Genomic DNA, 19,557 nt, shown 5'->3' with positions numbered 1-19,557 from the left:
TACAAAATAATTCCCTAAGCATTGTTTTGGTTTTTGTTAAACAGCAAAGTCAGAGATGTGAAGTGTTAATAGGTTACTATATGAGTATCACCTTGTTCCCTCAGTGATGCAGAATTTGATTCAAAGACAAAGTAAGTGGAAATGTTAACAATGGTTACAGGGTCTACATTATACTCACAGATGTTATAGTTCAGGTAAGACACTTTTCAGATCTTTGTGTTTAAATTGATGAGAGGAGTTTTTCCTCATTCACATTAAAGATGCTTACTACATGGAACTGACGTATTCCTTCCTATCCCTTATGATTTTAAATTAAATTACAAGTTTTGATTGATAGGAGCAACATGCCAGCAGATGGAAAATTATTACCAAGTGATATATCCTTATATTATCTCCTTAATAAATTTCAAGACTATGTCGAGGTCATTTTACAGTTCTACAACATAAACTGTCTATCAGAATTTTAATTATATTTCATAAGAGCTGGCAAAAGCATTCTCAAACAAGTTTATCTCTTTACATACTCATAATTTTCTGACCTTAATAGCAGAAACACATCACTATATTTATTACTGCAATTCTCAGTTATCAGAATGACCGGTAGCTTAGTCACTTTGACATTAGAAACATTAGAGATGAGAATCATATTTTTAAAAATACTGGTTCTGTGATGCAGTGACAGTACGAAGAATACTGACGTCTAGTTTGCAGATAAATCTGTCAATGAGTTAACTCAACAAAATAAAGTACAACAGCTAATATACTTACTATATGTATCCTAAGGCTATTAAATACAATAAAACCAGCTTCAGTTACTAGGTTAGCTGAGCTTTTCAGGACTGATCCCAATTATATACTTTTGTTAAATTCATAAAGAAAATATATATTTCTGCCTATTAGCTATCTCATAAAATTGTTATGTAAGAGTACTAAATATTGGTGCCTTCATCTCAGTGGTGTGTATTTGCACAATGAGCATTACCCACGTGAGGGTGAATAACTCAAAGATGAACAACAGAGCCCTTGTGTGTTCCATGCAGCTGGCACCGCCTGTATTATTTTAATCAAACTCTGAAGACAATCAGCTCGGGAAGGAACCTGAGAAAGTTCTTGTGCACAAGTATCATTCCCCTAGGATATGAGCCTCAGGGTTAACCTAAGCTTAACAGAAAAGTTACCATTTTCATATAGTAGCTGAGGTGAAAAATACTGCTTAAGCTGAACAATTTCACGTTATATCTTCTACAGCTGACCACGTCTCAAGAAGTGCAGTAAGAGAGACAGAGACATGAATGAAAGGAGACAAAAAGACCAAGAATACAAGGCAACAGGACAACAGTCGTTTTCCAGAAATGGGTGAATGTCCCAGAGAAGCGTAGAGTGGGATGGTCACACCTTTGATCCTTTAAAGATTGGGAAAGGCAGCAGGGTAGCTAGTGCACAAGCCCTAACCTTGACCTCCTTCCAGAACCAGGCAAGTCCCCAGTAAAAAACAGAACATTGTTACAGAGTTTTGAGTAGTCAGAATAATAATAGGAATGGCTAGCTTTTTTAATTTTTAAAATTACAAATTTGGGACAATGCTGTTTTGTACTCCTAAATTTACCTCTGAGCTTCTCTGTGGCCTTGATAAGTAACAGATCACAGCTGCTGAAGAGATTACGATCAAAGAAGAGAAGTGGTCACACTGCAAACATCTATATAACCTTACACAGGTTGAGTGTGAAAATGGAGTTTGATTTAAGGATGGCTGTCCTGGTTTCAGCTGGGATAGAGTTAATTTTCTTCCTAGTAGCTGGTATAGTGCTGTGTTTTGGGTTTAGCATGAGAATAATATTGGTAACACACTGATGTTTTTTAGTTGTTGCTAAGTAGTGCTCACACTAGTCAAGGCCTTTTCAGCTTCCCGTGCTCTGCCAGGTGCACAAGCAGCTGGGAGGGGGCACAGCCAAACTGGCCAAAGGGCTATTCCATACCATACGGCATCATGCTCAGTATAGAAACTGGGGGGAGTTGGCCAGGGGGCAGCGATCGCTGCTTGGGGACGGGCTGGGCATCAGTCAGCAGGTGGTAAGCGGTTGCATCACTTGTTTTTTCCTGGGTTTTGTTCCTCTCTCGCTTTCTTGTTTTCCTTTTCATCACAATCCCCCCCTCAACGCATGAGCTTTCTTACTTTTGCTCTTCCAATTCTCTCCCCCATCCCACCAGGGCGGAGGGTGAGCGAGCGGCTGTGTGGTACTTAATTGCTGACTGGAGCTAAACCACAACAATGGCACACAGATGAGCATTCGCCTTGCCTTTCCTCACTGAGACACCCATCCACTTCCACCTGTGAGGAGGCAAAGAGAATTTCAGTGTTCAGGGTGTCCTGCTGGGTTTGCATTATTTCCACGGTGTCCTTGTGAATGAGGATTACATTCAATTTTTTTCACTGATTTACAGATCATTTTTTGGCTGTTGATCAACTATGACACTAAAGTTTTCTACACCAAAAGGAAATATTTTACTTGATATTTGCAGCCTATCTTACTGGTTTGTTTTCTGCAAGCATGTACAGGTAACCTGTATCTCTCTTTGCATGGCACAGCTCTTTCAGAATGTAGTATTCAAGGTGCTTTTTTGAATCAAGACAGTGACTGTGTTCTTTATCTGCTAGTCTTTTCTATCTTCATTGTTATTCTAGCAGCAGGAATTAATCTGTGCAGAGGAATACGGATCTGAGGGAACAACAAGCAAACAGTTTGTAGTAGCTCTAAGGCTTCTGTAACGGACACCCACACTTACTCTAACCCAACCGATTTGCAAACATAAAAAGCATCTTTACTCTGCATAGTATCAGTCAAACTTTTGTCAGCAGAATACATTTTACTGATGATTTTATAACTTATAAATATATTTTGGCAAAGACAAATACAAGCTATATTCAGGAAACACCCCCATACTCTGAGATGGCCAAGCTGCAAATGGGTTTAGACTCTGACTAAGCATACCTCACCTCAGAGCAGCACTGGATCACCCTTAGATGAAGGAGACTATGAGCTGCATTTGTGTAGGCACATATATTTAAAAATGGTTACGGTGGCTACAGGGAGATGGCATTACGTGTTGATCTTCTGAAGTCCTGCTGTCTTTTGCTGTTTCAAAACTTTCTGAGACCTCTTTTCAAGGCTTGCAAGATACAATGCTAAGCAATATGAGATACCAGCAGTTATACTGAAGCAAGCTAAAATATGGGTTAAACAGCAAGAGACCACCACCCTTAAGTTGCTTCATTTTACTTTGATTGGATACCTTATTTGTAACTATCCCTACAGTAACATTTGCTACCCTGCATGGTAGCTATCTGTACAGCTCCTTCAATGCCATTATTCTTAGAGTAGCATAGAAAATATGCAAGACTGGCATTACACAGAGTAGACTTTTACTTCCAAATTCTCAGGTTTGAGAATCTCTTTGACCCAACTCCATAACTGCCATGGGGAATACCTTCAGGGCCAAAAAGGAGAGAGGCGAGCCTCACAAATTACAGCCCAGCCTTTAGCTTTCCTTTCGTTTGTAGTCCCCACCTCCTCTTCCTTCCAAGACCATGTATGTTATGCTGAAGTTCTCCTAACCCAAGTGGAATGGTGAAGACACCATCTACTTTCTCATGACAAAAACATTTAAAAATATTTCATTCAGGTTATTGACCATGTGCACAGAAAGCATACATACCCGTATCTTGAATGGCCACTTTTCCAAGTCGAATATAATGTATGCCTGTATGCCAACCCCTCCAGAAATAATTTAGATAAAGGAATAAATTAGTATATATTCTCTATGTGTAGCTAAAAGAGCTTGGCAGAAAGGCATGCTGAAACTAAGATCCTCTGGAGACATCATTGGAGACAAAACGTTTAAAATGTTTTTCTTCCCTTGATCCATGCCAAAAGCAAACAATATTTCTTGCACTTACTGATCCCTTGGCTGAAGACACGTGGAATTTTGAGGCTTCCTGGTATGGAGTCAGTGGCTGATATCACCTCCCAAACGGACACTAGTATTCGTGATGCTGAAGGAATATTCTTCCTCCGGCTCTAGCAAGGTCAGGGTTTGGTGATGTTTTGAAGCATGAAAATTGATATCTCAAATATAGTTTTAGATACACAAGTGTGTAAGTTGTTATTAACCATATAAATGCCAATTTTTTAAAAAAACCTTTTAAATAGTGGGTGCTGTAGCCTAATTCTGTGATCTGTGGGCAACTGCATCCATTTATTAGTTTCAACTCTCTTGGCTTTTGTGTTTCTTTACCAAGGCATACTATAAGATTAAAGTGGGAGCAACTAAAGCTTTCTCATCTGTTGCTCATTATTTCACATCCCCCTCTACATGGTTACTTTTCTCTGTAAACTAAGAGAGCTCCTCCTATTTCAAAATATTCCCAAATGAAAATATTTCAGTTCTTTTATTGCTCTTTTTCTAGACCCTTTGAATTTCTATCATAACTGCTTTTGCTCACTTCATGTCAGAAACAGAAATTATGACAGATTAAAATATTCCGATAATTCATGAAACAACATGCCTTTACTAGAACTATCTGCTTTAATTTTTCATGCTTTTGCCTGTAAGTGCACACTGAGCAAGCCGCAACAAGTCTAAATGTCCTTCCTGACTAGCTGTGGTTAACTGGAAAATGAAAACTCTGTCGAATAATTTTTCATTACTTCTTAAGGTGGACTGATTATATTTCTTCTACACAGATTTTATACTGTTTCAGGTTATATAATCATCTGGCTTTATTAGATAACAAATAATGAGTTCGGCAAATGGTGCATCTGTGCTCTCCAGACATCCTTTCCAAATAGTTAACTTAAGTCCTATGCAAATCCTTTTGACATCCTGATCTTAATGTTATCTTATTCTGAAAAGAGAGCATTTGGAAGCTCTTCCCCTCTTTGCATCTTTTAACCAGATTACTTGCCATTTGAAAAAGCTGTATAGGCACATCTCAAAATTGCAAAATATAGTTGAGTCTGCAGTAGAAAACAAGTAAAAATACAGTTTTTGCATGTAGGGATCCTCATATCTGGTAGTATCTAATGTTGCAGTTATTAGCATCTATTTACACTCTTTTGAAGACCTTCTGTCCCCTTCCCAGGGGTCTATAAAGCTTCAGATCCTCAGAATCTTTCACGTAAGACATTGTGCTGGCCTATGAAAAGCCATGAACCATATTTCTAGCCAACACCACTAGGAAACTAGAAGTGTACCTAATTTCTTGATATTTATGTCTTGCAAACACATGTAAAACAGATTTTGAACATAAGTAAGAATTTCTTCAGCCATTTAACTAGTCTTCTCTCAAGAGGGAATCTTCTAGTCTGCCAGCTAAATGAACATAAGAACACTCGCACGTCAATAAAACCCACAAAATACAGAAAATGACACATTCCTAATACCCTAGAAGTAATGTTATTTGAAACTATGATTGCATATGAAAGTGCATCTTCTACCCACTATAGAAAAAAGGTCCAAAAAAATCACATTTGTTTTAATTGTTAATTGATCTGTAATTATCTGAAGATTACTTTTTTTCCACTCAGGAAGACAAAAGGCAAGGAACACATCTTCTTGATGAGTTTACAGCTGTTATACATGACAAATCTATAAGGAGACAGCAAGCATATTTACAAATTACTTTTAAAATATTCCTAACTTTACATCCACTATAAACTGCAGCAGATGTGATATAACAGAGGAGATCTCAAGTGTGGAGTTTGCTGCTTAACAACCTTATTTAGTCCAAGAAACTCCAAAGGATTATTCAGAGCATATAAGCAGAGTCTAATTTTCTCTATTGAGGGAAGTTAGGATTTTAACTTTAGGTATCTAGATTAGTTCCTTGTACTAGACTTTGTGAATAATTATCTATTACTTACACTAGGTTGTAAAAATTAATTGGAAATAATCTTCAAGAAGATTGGATGAATGATCATGAAATCTCACCTGTATTTTGTGCAGGTAGAGTTTTGATGTGAAGGATCTGGTGGATTAAGTGTGATCCTTGGCGAGACCTGAGCTGATAGCAAAAATCCCGAAGCTAGGATAATGAGTGCTACAGCAGTACCTAAAAATACAGATAAAGAACAATGTGATACTTTTCTCCAGAGTACATGAAATAATTCTCTATTGAACTGAACTATGCTTGGGAAAGCAAGACACCCCATTACTATGCATACAGCATTTGCTAAGGAGTTGTGATGAGAACCTAAGAAAAATTCCCTTTGCTACATCCACATCTTGAATTAGGTTAAATGTTAAAGTCAAGTGCATCGGGTTTAATGTCCAGATATTAAATTAATAGGTTGAGACTCCTTCTTTTTTTTTTTTTTTTTTTTTAACATGTGGAATTGACGACTGCAGGAATGAACAGATATATTCTTTTTGGTGTTGAAAATAATGCTGTAAAGGTAAAATTTAATAGTGACTTTGAAATCACCACACTTCTTCCCACACCCACACCCAGACTTGCAGGCTTTCCTGTAAAACAGAAAATAGCATCAGCTTTTTCATTGACTCTACTTCCCTTTGTGAAACGAAATTTGACTTTTCATAAAAACACCACCAAAAAGCCCAACTGCAATTTCCAATGCTGTTTCAAAGAGTACATATAACATCTGCTAGGAAAAAGCCCTCTTCCATCTATTTGCTCCTGTCCCCCCCAACAAACTCCTTGTGCACGAGCTGGGCAAAATGATGAGAGGGAAGATGGCAATAAAGGTTCATACTTTGTGCAACAGGCCATTACTAGAACATAACCCATAGTTTTCCTACCTTATTTGTCACACATACACAACATGCTGTATCATTTTAATGAAAACTGATATACTTCACTACTCATGATACTACTGCAACTATCCCAAACTCAGGCTTATAAAACCTTTACATCTTGCTATTCAACGAGGCATCGAGTTTTATGTATAAAACACCCTGTATACCTGTTTGTAAACTCACTATTTCTGTGGCATGTTTTATTTGAGAGGTCACATATAACATGCATAGCCTGATCTAAAAATACAAAACCAGTAATAATGTTATTTGTGAGTTAGTTACAAATGATCTAATAACATTATCCTTACCATACAAAAACAGACTTACAAACCACTGAAGCGCATCCCAGTTGGAAGGCAGCATACATTTAGAAGTGTGCAGTGATATAGCTTAATGGTTGAGGGCAAATGAAGGATACTGTATTCAATTCCAAATACTCCTCATCATCCCTTTGCTCTGTATGTAAGTAATTTTCTCAGAAATGCATCTGTGCAAACCTTTAGAAATGCCACTACATTAAAAACCTTAACATGTCACTCTGGTAATCTGTAAGAAATTACACATTACCTGGTTTTTATTTTGGGTTTGTTTTTTTTTTTTTTTTGGTGGGTGGTGGGCAGAGGGGATGTTTTGGCAGTTTCAGGGGTGGGTTTGATAGTGATTTTAAAGAAAAAAGCAAGAGTTTCCTAGCAGGCAAACCCACCAAGTATGTGAAAAACTTTTTCTGAGATATAAATAATACCTTAAGTACCAAGATCTGTGTCATAAAATTATTCATGAATGTGTCTGTGCAGCAGCCACGGCTAATAGGCATGAATATGCACAAACTGGAAATGATTGGACCACCCATTTACCTGAGCCAAGGCAATTAAGACCTTAAACTCAATCACAAACTATACGTAGAGAAAGCACCTACCCACCATAAAATGTGATTTCAGTTTATTCTATACTTCGCTTTGTACTGCTATGGCTAGTAGGTACGTTAATAATCCCAGTTTTCTGGGCAGGCTAGATATTGCACTAGATTTACTGTACTTTCAAAATGCCATAAACCAGACAGCAAATATCTTTAGACAGGGCCTATAATCTTATTTATATTCATTCTAAATATGCTTTGTCTGTCTTTTAAGTTAACCAAATACACTAACACTCACTTCCAGTACCTCTGCAAATGTCTTATTTCTTTGGAAAGGTACAGAATATGTAAACTTGGTGAATGAAGTTTATTATATATTTTCATTCTGTGAGAAGTTTGTCTATGATGAACAAAACCATGCAATTACAGTCCATCATTAGCTGAGATTAAAAAAAAAAAAAAAAAAGGAAATATCCTGAAGATATTTTAGATCCTCTCTGTCACAAAAAGAGATACAAACTGTCCAATGCCCAAATACCACCATACTTTCAAACTGACAATTTCTGAAGGGGAAAAAGGAAAACACAAATAAAATGGATACTGCATTTGTCAAAATTCCTGCATGTTTCCCAATAACAGCTTTGAAGAAAGAAATTGAAGAAAAAGAGCAAAAGAAAGATTAAAAAATGATGCCAAGATATAAAATGAATGAATAGGAAACTAAAAGGAATGAGTAACTGCAGTGAAGAGAACTAACAAGGTGTGGTTTATTCTTTTTTTTTTTTTTTTTTTTTTTGGCAGATGCAGTTTACTATACTTTTCCTAATGCTTCTGGATCTATCCGAAAGGCTCAATTTTTCAAAAGTTGTTTATATTTTGAAAATTATAAAGATACATTAAATTAAATGTAAAATAGCTCTTTCCCAAATATTTTCAGAAAGCAGGAAAAGCTGCATGAGTTTACAAAATTAAATTACAGTATGTTGGCTTTTAATCAAAATACTAACGTTACTATCTCTCTACTGATTATTCTTGTAGTTTATCATCTAACAAACATCAAATCAATTAACCTTTATCAAAAAAATCCCCACACCCTTGCAGCAGCAGGCAAAGGTAGTAGTTTTGTCCTCATTCTATATAATGGGAGACTGGGGCATACCTGGCTTCTCCAAAGACCAGAGAAGCAGCCAGTAATGACTCAGTGTGAAAGTCAATGTCCTTAGAAATGCAAACCAAAGTAGAGCAGTAAAATATAATCTACCCCATGAGAAAACTCATCATGGAAAACAAATCCATCAGCAGATTTAGTAATTATCATTTTATTAAAGAGCCCTCTTGCTAAGGAAAACACATCATATCCACCACTACCTCAATCAAAGTGTCAAACATTGCATAAAAAACATTCTAAATAGTACAGAGAGATGACATATGATTTCTTTACTGTCATTATTTGTATATTCCTTAAGGAGGGACTGTATGATAAAGAACACAGCAAGCAATGCAGCATGGATCAAGTGATGCTGCAGACCAGCAACTGACCACAGAAGGACCAAGAATATTTTTACCAAACAATTACTGTGTGCCCAAAGATCACAAACAAATAACTCTTAACTGTATGATTTTCCTTCATTAATTCTGTGTCTTATTTCTATATTCTTCTCTGTTCTATGACTAATATGCTTTGTAAGAGACATTTATATCTATATTTCAACTGTATGACCTTTGAACATGTTAACCAGAGCCAAAAAGCAAAAGAGTTCTGTGATTGTATGAAAAGTCCACGTGGGAATCACACCTATACAGGTTGGGTCCCGATAAGCAATAAACTCCTGATGGGCTGGCCAGATGTATGAGGTATCGTGGCCAAATATATAAACATATAAATACTCTATTCCCGTAGAGTATAAAGGAGAGGCAGCACCCAAGAACCAGAACTACCAGTGCAGTGCAAGGAGAGATCCACTTCGCAGAAGGACAAGAAAACAGACAAGTACCATAGGGAAAAAGGGTATTGAGCATAAGGAATGGTACAGAACTGGGTCTTTCCCCTCTGAAAGACTTGGCACTGGCTGGAGACATAGAAGAACTTACAGGGGAGATGTATTTTAACTGATCTGGAGGCAGACTGTGATACAAGTAGCGATTTGAGATTTTTGTTCTTTTATTTTAAGAGGTGAGGAACGTGCTTTTCCAATCTCCTCTGTCATGACTACATTTCTGACCTTGGATTATGAAAAACATTTCAGGTTTCTCGACTCCAAATCAAAACGGTAACACTCCAAATACACATTTGGAGTGTATTTGGAAATGCCAAATTGCCAAATCACCAACTTGGAAATACCAAATTGCCTCCAAACTGCATGTTTTAATTTACAAATTTGGGTAACTGTATCAAACCAGATGCGACACTGTGCCATCACTGTTTTGCCTACATACATGCATTCAAATACTGCAAGTGTAGATTAACTCGCATCCCTTGGGAACTGCAGATGGCCAGCGACTTGGCAGGTGGTTCCCCACTCTGCTGTGTTGCATTAACTAGAAGTTTGGATCCCTGACAGAGACAACAGAACAAAATATGGAGACATTAAACCTTCCCAGCTAAACACTTGTGAACATTATTTTGAGGAGCAGGAACTGTTTCTCTCTTCCAAACCCTGTTCTTGGAAACACCTGAACCTTCCAGATGTTCAGCCACAGGCAGGTATCGGTCACAGATCACTTCAGCCAGAACGAGCATGTAACGTGGGAGCAAGCAGGGACTTACTGGGTAAATGGCAGGACGCGTCTGAGTGTAGGCAAGACTGCTCACTCTGCCTTTTCCTGCTTCCCAGAGATGGCAACGTGATGAGTTACAGTGTTTGAATATTTGAAAAAAATGCACTAAAAGACAGAATTCTGTGAATTCTGTGAATAACGTGAATACTGTTATTTTAAAGAGGACTACTCTGATAAAATTAGCACTTGAAATTTTATTTTCATTTTAGTAGTAATTATGAGAAATATACAATACTCTAAGCACTCACCTGTTAAGCTACCAAGTGTAAGTTTCCGGCGACCCATTCTTTCAACGAGCCAGACTCCCACGAGAGTAAAAATGAAGTTTATAAATGCTGTCAGTGCAGCCAGCCAGATTGCAAGCCTGTCGTCTTCGACTCCGGACATCTGCAAAATGGTAGCACTGTAGTACCTGCGAGCAGAAGGAGAGACAAATACAAACACTGCTGATTTCAATTTGGCTGATGTTATAGTTTCTGATTTTAAATCAAAAAAGATCATAACAAATACCAAGTGTGACCTCCTGCATAATGCAGCCACAGACTGACACCCAATTACCCTGGGAAATCAGGCATAACCAAGGCATAACTTGTGCTTGACTAAAGTTTTGACTGGCAGACATCAGGAGACGAATTGCCTTTCCCTTGGCTGTTTATATTTGCAATGGTCAATCATATTCTGCTAGAAATGGGGTTTGCATTTTTAATTTAAATAAATCCGGCTTTCAAATCCAGCTGTTGCTTTGTGCTCTATCTTTTTTCTGCCAAAACGTGCAGGATTTTAGCACTCTGTGTACTGTCTAGGGAAAGATAGCTGAAAAATCAAATACGTTTTCACTCCTGCTAAAGGTCATACAGTACTAACCTATGGCATCCAACAGGCTACCAGTGACACTTGCAACCTCCTGGTTTTAGGTTTTGCAGTTTTATTTCACTGCCACTGAAGTGCCCGAAACCTTCTCTTTTGTATTACTTTTGTCTTAACCAGAATATGATTGCTTTGAAATGCCTTAGCACCACGTTGCAGGGATGTGAATCTACACCCAACAGGAGAATTTGACAGAAGTTTCCACTTCTCTCTAAAACGAATCAACTGTTCCACACAAACAGTAACTCAGAAATAAATTAACTGAGCAAAATGAAAAGGGAAAAAAAAAGGAAGCCTTCTACCATTTTTCACAGAGATCAAATGAACACAGATATTGTGCCTATGTTCTCAGGGAGAGCTAAATAAACCTTCAAGAAAACACATGGGTAGCGAGTAGTTTTGTTCATGCTGCAGAAGCACTTTTAATCTTGTTCTATTAACTTGTGCTGACTGAAATACTGAATATTCAAGCCCTCAAATACCTAGCAGCCTATAGGCTTTCACACAGTAATAACCATCAAAAATGTCAAAACTCACTTTTTTTTTTCCCCCTGGTCAAAATGGAGCTTGCTTTAAATGTTCCCTTGTCTTAATGCCTAGATGTGTTATCCTCAGAAATTTTAGTTGTCCACATTTTTCTATTCTAAGCATAAAACACTTTTTATTTCAAATCTATAATCCACGATGGACAATATGCTCCACTGACTACTTGCAAAAGTGCTTGAGCCATTTAAGACACTACCAGCCATAAACGATTGCGCCTATGGCTGGATGTTACTGCCTCGCCCGTTGGCTAAGACTAGGTATTTAGATCCTCCCAGCTCCCTTCCTCAGCTCCTCTTCCCCACCAGTACAGCCATTTGAGGCCATGCCTACACAACCAACTCATGGTGCAGCAGCAGAGGACCTCCAGAGTGAACCTGTTGGTACTGAGGACCCAGTCTCTACATACACATGAACTTTGAGCCTGGCTCCGTGGTCTGTCTGCCCATTACCGATTGCAACGCCTTGTCCAGGCTCATTTCATCTGAAAGAGCTGCACACTCTGAGATCCTGGCAAGGGTGTGAATCTTGGAGAGACAAAGATTCATGAAGGATAGACATCATGTGAATCAAAATGCTAATGTTAATGCGTCCTTGCTTCTTAAGGCTTTCTAAATTAGATTGCTAACTGCCTGTCAAAACTTACATTGTACTGCACTGTTCTAGTCACCAAAATCATCCAAACGGTCTCTGATCTCCCAATACATCTTTCTTTTTCTTCTTAAGGATAAGAAAATAACCATAAATGTCAAGTCTTGGCCCACTGACACCTACTATGAAACGCCTATTTACTTCCACCAGACAAGGCTTCAGGAAGCCACATTTAACTCCACGCATCTAAATCTTCTCAAAACCCCATTCTACTGGAAAGTCAGAAATTGCCAGTTGTCAGCAGCAATATATCGCGTACCGATTCTATATGGTTAAAAAAGCAAAGAATAAAGAATCACATAAAAGCATGTAGAGGTATGCTGCCTGATATAGACAAACAGGCACCTTCTGCCCCTGACATTCCTTCTGGTTGCTTATTGCACTCACTGGTTATATATTCTCAACTAGAAGCTTACTGCTTATCCATAAATAAACAACATATTTCATTTCTGTGGAAAACAAACCAGGGAAATTTAGATTCTGCAAATCCAAATGCCAGGGAAATTTAGATTCTGCAAATCCAAATGCCAAGCTACCAAAGCCTGGGTGCTGGGCAATGATGTTCATGTTTATTATGGCACAGCAATCTAATTTGAAAAATTTGCATAGATTATGATAACTACCTAAATATATTTGCTTATGTTTACCTATTTCAGTATGCCCAATTTTTATACCAACCTGTGCAGCCCTAACTGCCTATTAATGTAACAAGATGACAGGTCTTTTTAATTTCTTCCTGACGAGGAAAAAAACTGGCAGAAAAAGATCAAGTTGTGATATTATACAACCACAGTGAATACTGCAGCTCCTGCACAGAATGTAATTTCAGTGACAAAGTTGTGCAGTCCTAGCTTATTTTCTAAATTGTAAAGAAAATGACAAAGCACGTGTATCCTTGGAATTTTTAAGCAAGTACTGTATCTTAGAAAGCAAATAAATACAGACAGTTACAAAGCCACAAAAGTAATTGAGTCGGATATATACAGAAAGATTTTAATATTGATCACTTCTGAGGATGTCAAAATTATGAAGTTGTTCTATCAAGAGTTGCTGTACATTAAAAAAAACCCTGAAACATTTCCACCTTCAAGAATCCTCAGTCTAATCCTTTGACTATATACCAAAAATGCACGATATTGGAGGAAATGAAGCACCCCCACTTTCCTCCCTCTTCTCCTTTAGAGAGTCAAGATTTTTTTAAAGCAACGACATCCAACGTTTAAAGAAAATGAGAATTTCCACCCTTCAAGCAGGTCTTACAGACAATTCCAGATGCATCAGGGTTCCCAGGTTAGCCCATTCAGCAGCAGAGAAGCAGCCCACCATGCCAGGCTTTGTAGCTCTCAATTGGAAAAAAAAAAAACCCACCACAAAAAAATCAACAAAAAAAACCCCCACAGACAGACCGTCGATAAGCTGCCATCACAGCTTTGATTGCCCCCATCTTTCACAAGGGGCTGCTCCAGCCCATCTGTTATATTGAGTCTACTCCAACAAAGTTTCTGTCTAAGGATGTCAGCCTTTTTGGACAGAATTTGTAATACTTGTAAAATTAATGAATAAATCTAAGTAACTCAGAAGTACCTTTCAACATCTTGAAAAAATGTACATTTTTGCTTTTAAGAAAACAAAACCAGAGTACTCTGGCACTGCTTTGCAAGGGTTTGTTAACATTTTCTAGCACAATACTTTGGAAATCACTGTCCAACTACTCAAACTACTCAGTCCAAGAAAATCAGTCCCTAGAGATAACGAAACTCTCTATCTTTTTTTCTCAACTCAACTGAAATAATGCAAAGTGAAATGGCAAGTAGTGCAATAGCCAAGAAGCAAATGGTTAAATATTGAAGAAAATCCAAAATGGTGACAATTTCGACATATTTACATGTTCTTTGTCTGCAACTGTGCATGAACAAAGATCCTCTCCTTCTGCTCTATCAGTTTATTATATGTTACAATTATTGGACTAAGACAAAAGTATTCATAACAAAACATGCTTCACATTCACAAAATTGCGTTTCTTTTACACCTTCAGCCTGTTTCTCTGCTCCTTTAGGAATTACTAAAGCTTATTCCCATCAAGTTTGATGATTTCCAGCATGAGAACTGCATTAGATGTGTCCAGGCTGGGCCAGGTGGGCGGTGTTACTGGACTAGGTACCGGCACTGCAGCTTCCCTGGCCCCATGCAGCAGGGCTATCGCACCGAGGGAAGCCCGGTCACACCCTCCTCCTGCCTACAGCCCTGAATAGAGTGACTCATGCTGGCAAGCATAAGACAAAGTGTAGTTATTTTAAAAACAGTAATATATTACAACCTATATACACATGGAATATAGAGCCCTGTCCTCCAGGTGACTTTTGAAGGTGAGAGGTTCAGGTTAGAAGCAGCAAGTCCACGTTTTCAGGTACGGACACTTGCAGGCTGGCCATGGTGCCATTTATCAAGCCAGGCAGCTGCATTAGCATAAGACTATGCCAACACCAACCGGGAAGCTGGACCATTTAGATACCATCTTGTAAAAAAATCTGAGGGACTAATGCTAATTCAAATTTCACATTGATTCAAACAAAAGTGTCCCATTCAACTTACAAGTCTTCTAATTTGTTTCATGTTTCCCTCCTTTTGCAAACTATCCCACATCCCTGCAAATACAGTTATAACGTTCTGCAAGATAGCTTGTTCTTCTGACACATGCTTTGAATACACACATTACGACAACAATGAGGAAACTAGGTTAAGCCATCCGTCACATTTCACCCTTGGGGGATAAAAGATCATGGTGATTTTACATCTTGCTAACCTGAACAGCAACAGCCCAACAAATGGCATTGCCATGGTGTGGAATACAGAACCTCCACAGCAATACAACGCTTGGCAGTGGCTGGCTGAGCTTGCCGCATCCCACTTGCTGCAGGCAGAGGGGTTGGGGAAAGACCCCATGCTCGTACATACAGGTCCTGAATCTTTGCACCTACTCAAAGGCTTGATGTGAATTTGCACATGATATTCTTTTTGCTGAACTGAAAATGCATTTGTATAATAGTACTATTGTTATTAACTGTTTTAATCCTTCAGACATACGCACCTTCCTCTTTAGGCTTTTGTTTGCAGCTTGAACACAACAAGTGTTCACAACAATCTTATCGTGTCTAGCATTTCTGAAGATTCAGAGGTGCTGAAGAAACAAGAAGCACAAGCCAGGAAACTCCCATTGGTATTACCACTGCTGGAAAGAGGCCAGGCACATCAAGTAACTGCAGTTTACTGCAAGAAGGACTATATAAGCTTGAGAATACCTTCTAGAGCAAAGAAGGCCTGTACACAGAGCAAGCTTGCATCTGCCTGTCCCACCCATTTACACCTATGTTACAAAAGGGATTTAATCAAGAAAGTTTAAGTTGACACTTTCATCACTAAGGGCCTACAGAATTACCATGGCTTCACCAATATGTTAAACTGTAGCAACTCATCTGTGTAAATGAACTCACAGAAAGAGCAGGAGGAAGCAAAAGCAGCATATGGGAAATTAGATACCAAAGTACTGGAAATGAAAACAAGATGGGAAGAAGTTGATATATCTGGAAGGAGCCAGGTGTGGAGGCTCTCCGATAGGAGGGATGCTATGGCCCTGCTAAGCACCATATGAAGCCTGGGGAAGGGAAACAGACACATTGGCAAGGTGCTGTAGAAGCAGCAAAGTAAAAATATCCCTTGGTGAGACTTGTTTGAAATAAGGATTGCAGAGTGATATAGCAGCATTTGATGATATAATTGGAGTGTCGGATAATGTGGTTCAGCTCCCCAGCTTCGTGTTCTGCACACCACAGTGATAACGGAGGTACAGCAGTTTCAACTCACAGAGGTTGCATTCAGAGCAACCACGGACACCAGTCTGGAGACCTGGGCAGTTATTGAAACTCTGCTGCTTCCCTGTCTACATCTCGAATCATGTCTGCCTAATCTCTTACCTTGCTTTTTAAACCCCCTGCTTGAGCAGGTGGATTTGACCAGATGACCTCCAGAGGTCCCTTCCAACCTCAACCAGTCTCTGATTCTGTGAAACACAAATTTGATCGCCTCCTTTCTGAACTCCTATAATATAAATTAGTAATATTAATATCATCAGTAGCACTGATATTATGAAATATCTGAGCACAGATCTACTTTTCAATGGGAACTGTCTTTGCCAGACAAAAGTTTGTTGATGCTGAATCTCCATTAGCTATGGATAATGAATATAGAAAAGTCACAGCAAGGATAAGATCTAACCTTATCTTTGACATTAGACATATAATAAAGTTGATCACAAAAGCTGTAAAAATCCATTTCATCACTACGATTCGGCATCAGTCCCAGGACTATCACTTTAGTCAGTTTACAGCCCTTAGATTCCTTAAAAAATTAAAACCTTAAAACATCAACTGTTAGGTTAAAAAGGGAGTATCGAACAACCTCAACCACCCTCTGAAAGCCCATATAGTGACAGATGGGGCAAACCTGTCCAGCCAAACTAGTTCTGTCAGGTCTTGTATGATGCCCTCACAACGTCTGCTCTCCTCTGATCCAACTTGATTGTAAACTTTTTACTCATCTTTTCACTTACTTAACTTCTGAAAATTATGCAGCCAGCCTCTTGCTTGAAATTGCATGACTTGATTGCTTTCCCCTTTAGCACGTATACCACCTTCCTTCAATTTGTATTTTGAAAGCGTACCTCATGACCTATACTTGCGCCCTACTGCAGACTGGCAGCACCCGAAACACCACGATTAGCTTGTCTCAAGGTTCTGCTCTGCACAGTACTGTTTCAGTGCCAGTCCCTCCTGCAGGACACTCCGGTGTTCTCTAAAACAGTAACAGTTGTTATGTTTCAAAAATATTAGTAAACCTGGTTTCACCTTATGCATTTAAAAATCACAGAGAATGTGAACAATGATACTTACACAAGAAAATGTTGTATATTTAAATATATATTACTCCATGTGCAATTATATACATATACATACACACACAAACTTTGTGGCTAATACCATTCTGTTAAGCATAATGCATCTTGTTTTACTTCACATGATGAATTGCTTCAGCAGGGAACATTTTGTCATATCTGCTGTTGTCTTCCAAAAGATACTTAACAATAAATTTAATCAATTATAAGATGTTGCTGTTTGTGCACGTCAGCAGCATCTCTCGTGGCACAGATGAGATGTGCCTGTATGACAACGTACAAACAAAAAGTCTTTTATCATCTGTCTTCTGGACATCAATAAGACCCTTCCAGCTCATTAGCTGCAAAGGCAACCGGACTTCAGCTATAAAACAGGACTACTGGATACATGTACCTTTATTTTCAGGTTAAGAAGGCAAAATATCTAAGGACTAGATCCTGAAATCTTACTGAAGCAGACTCTGCAGCTTTACAGGATTTCAATTTAAGACCAACAGTTGAATATTCTTTCCCATACTTGCATTTTTGAAGTCCTGAAGAGCTCTCTGAGGAAAAGGTTGCTCTATCATCTCAAAGTCTATACTGGATTTTTCAAAAAGAGTGCCTGGGAGGCAACCTGGGGGAGTGCCACTGTACACTTACCTACTGTAATTATACCTTCAAATTCCCCATTTAGCAGTAATGATGTATTGTGTTGTAAATGCTTTCAGCATACAGTGAAATGACATAGTGAATGTCACTTATTACAATCAGTATATTTTGCTAATAAAACCCCTCAGCATTTGGTACTGTTTGACAGATAATTCTTTACACCCATTATGTTCTTTGATTCACCACACATTATCCACGTGCAAGGCACATGAAAAGATTTTAAGGATTACCATTTAATTATGTTAAGAAAACACTAGATTTTTTTTTAGTGTCCAAAGAGACTAAATTCTATAGCTATTAAGCAAAGTAAGTGTACCAGTGTTTGACAGGAATTAAAAATACCTTTAAAGGCTTAAGATCACCAAGATACACAAAGGAATTCACTTCCCTAATTGAATGGGATACTGTCACACAGCTATTGGGTCATTTGAAAATACTGTTGCAGTACCTGCTGTGAGATTGGAGAAAAATTCCTTTTAAGTTTTTTTTTGCTTATTTGCTCTGCACCAGATACATCTCTGCACACAGCCAGAGTGCTTTTCATACTCAGGCATTTCACTCATTTATGTGGGTCCTTCACAGGTCTCACCTGAAACTATGGGGGAGGGAAATTGTTTTCTTCTTCATAACAGAAAAATGGCACAATACAAGGAGGATTTAGAACTATTATTTAAAAGGGAAAAAAAAGGCAGAAAAATAATACCAACCCCCCACATAAGTCTGTAATGGGCAAAGTGCTCTGTAAATTCAAGGAGAGAACCCTATAGTTAAATCCACTGAAGAAGCAGGTTGAATTTAACTGGAGAGTTAAACTGAAGAGTAAGAGGCAGAGCTGGAAATTAAATGAAAGCACTGGGAGGAACAAAGTCTTGACCCTCCTCCTCTTCTCAAAACAGAGATGCCGTTTCCACCACAGAACAAATAGGCTGGACTCCGTAACACCTATAAGCTTAGCATTGCAATAAAAAGCAAAATAATGTCAACTTTCTCACCTTGGCTTCCCTGTGTGCAGTCAATATACAACCGTCTAACTCTTCAACGGAACCTTTATGAAAGAGAACCACCACCATCATCCCTATTTTATAAATGGAGACCACTGAGGCCTTTGGGAAGAGGAGGAAGACGGATGGCTATCTGCAGTTATCCACCAGTACTACCTGCAGCAGGATAATGACACTCCAGAGTCTCACTGCAGATAAGTGCTCTCTGCAAATTAATAAGTATAAAAGCAGGGAAAGAAAATCCCCCAGGTGTTTCACAAAATATATCTCATTCAATTATTCATTTATCCTGACAACTTCAGTTTAATTTACATTATGTTTAATATTTCAGAGTGTTCTAATGCTGGAAAGCACTAATGCCTGCCATAAGCTGTCTGGGATCCCAAAAAACCAAATCAGTCCTCATTAAAATCAATAGACTTGCTAAATGTACATAGCATTTAAAAAAA

General features: G+C 38.4%; 1 protein-coding gene across 2 annotated transcripts in view; it reads right to left on the bottom strand.

Moving 5' to 3' along the window:
• Positions 1-19,557, bottom strand: part of SLC2A13 (solute carrier family 2 member 13) — a 206,044-nt gene that overhangs the window by 79,372 nt on the left and 107,115 nt on the right. For both annotated transcript variants that reach the window (XM_075492063.1, XM_075492062.1), the window contains exons 5-6: positions 10,696-10,859; positions 5,989-6,109 (exon numbers count right to left, since the gene is read on the bottom strand). In XM_075492063.1, the coding sequence (XP_075348178.1) occupies positions 5,989-6,109; positions 10,696-10,859 (285 nt within the window). The remainder of the gene's footprint in view (positions 1-5,988; positions 6,110-10,695; positions 10,860-19,557) is intronic.

Source organism: Mycteria americana, chromosome 1 (assembly GCF_035582795.1).
Source record: "Mycteria americana isolate JAX WOST 10 ecotype Jacksonville Zoo and Gardens chromosome 1, USCA_MyAme_1.0, whole genome shotgun sequence".
Lineage (NCBI taxonomy): Eukaryota > Metazoa > Chordata > Aves > Ciconiiformes > Ciconiidae > Mycteria > Mycteria americana.
The sequence above is the reverse complement of the archived record's forward strand: the minus strand, read 5'-3'. Positions and strand labels throughout refer to the sequence as shown.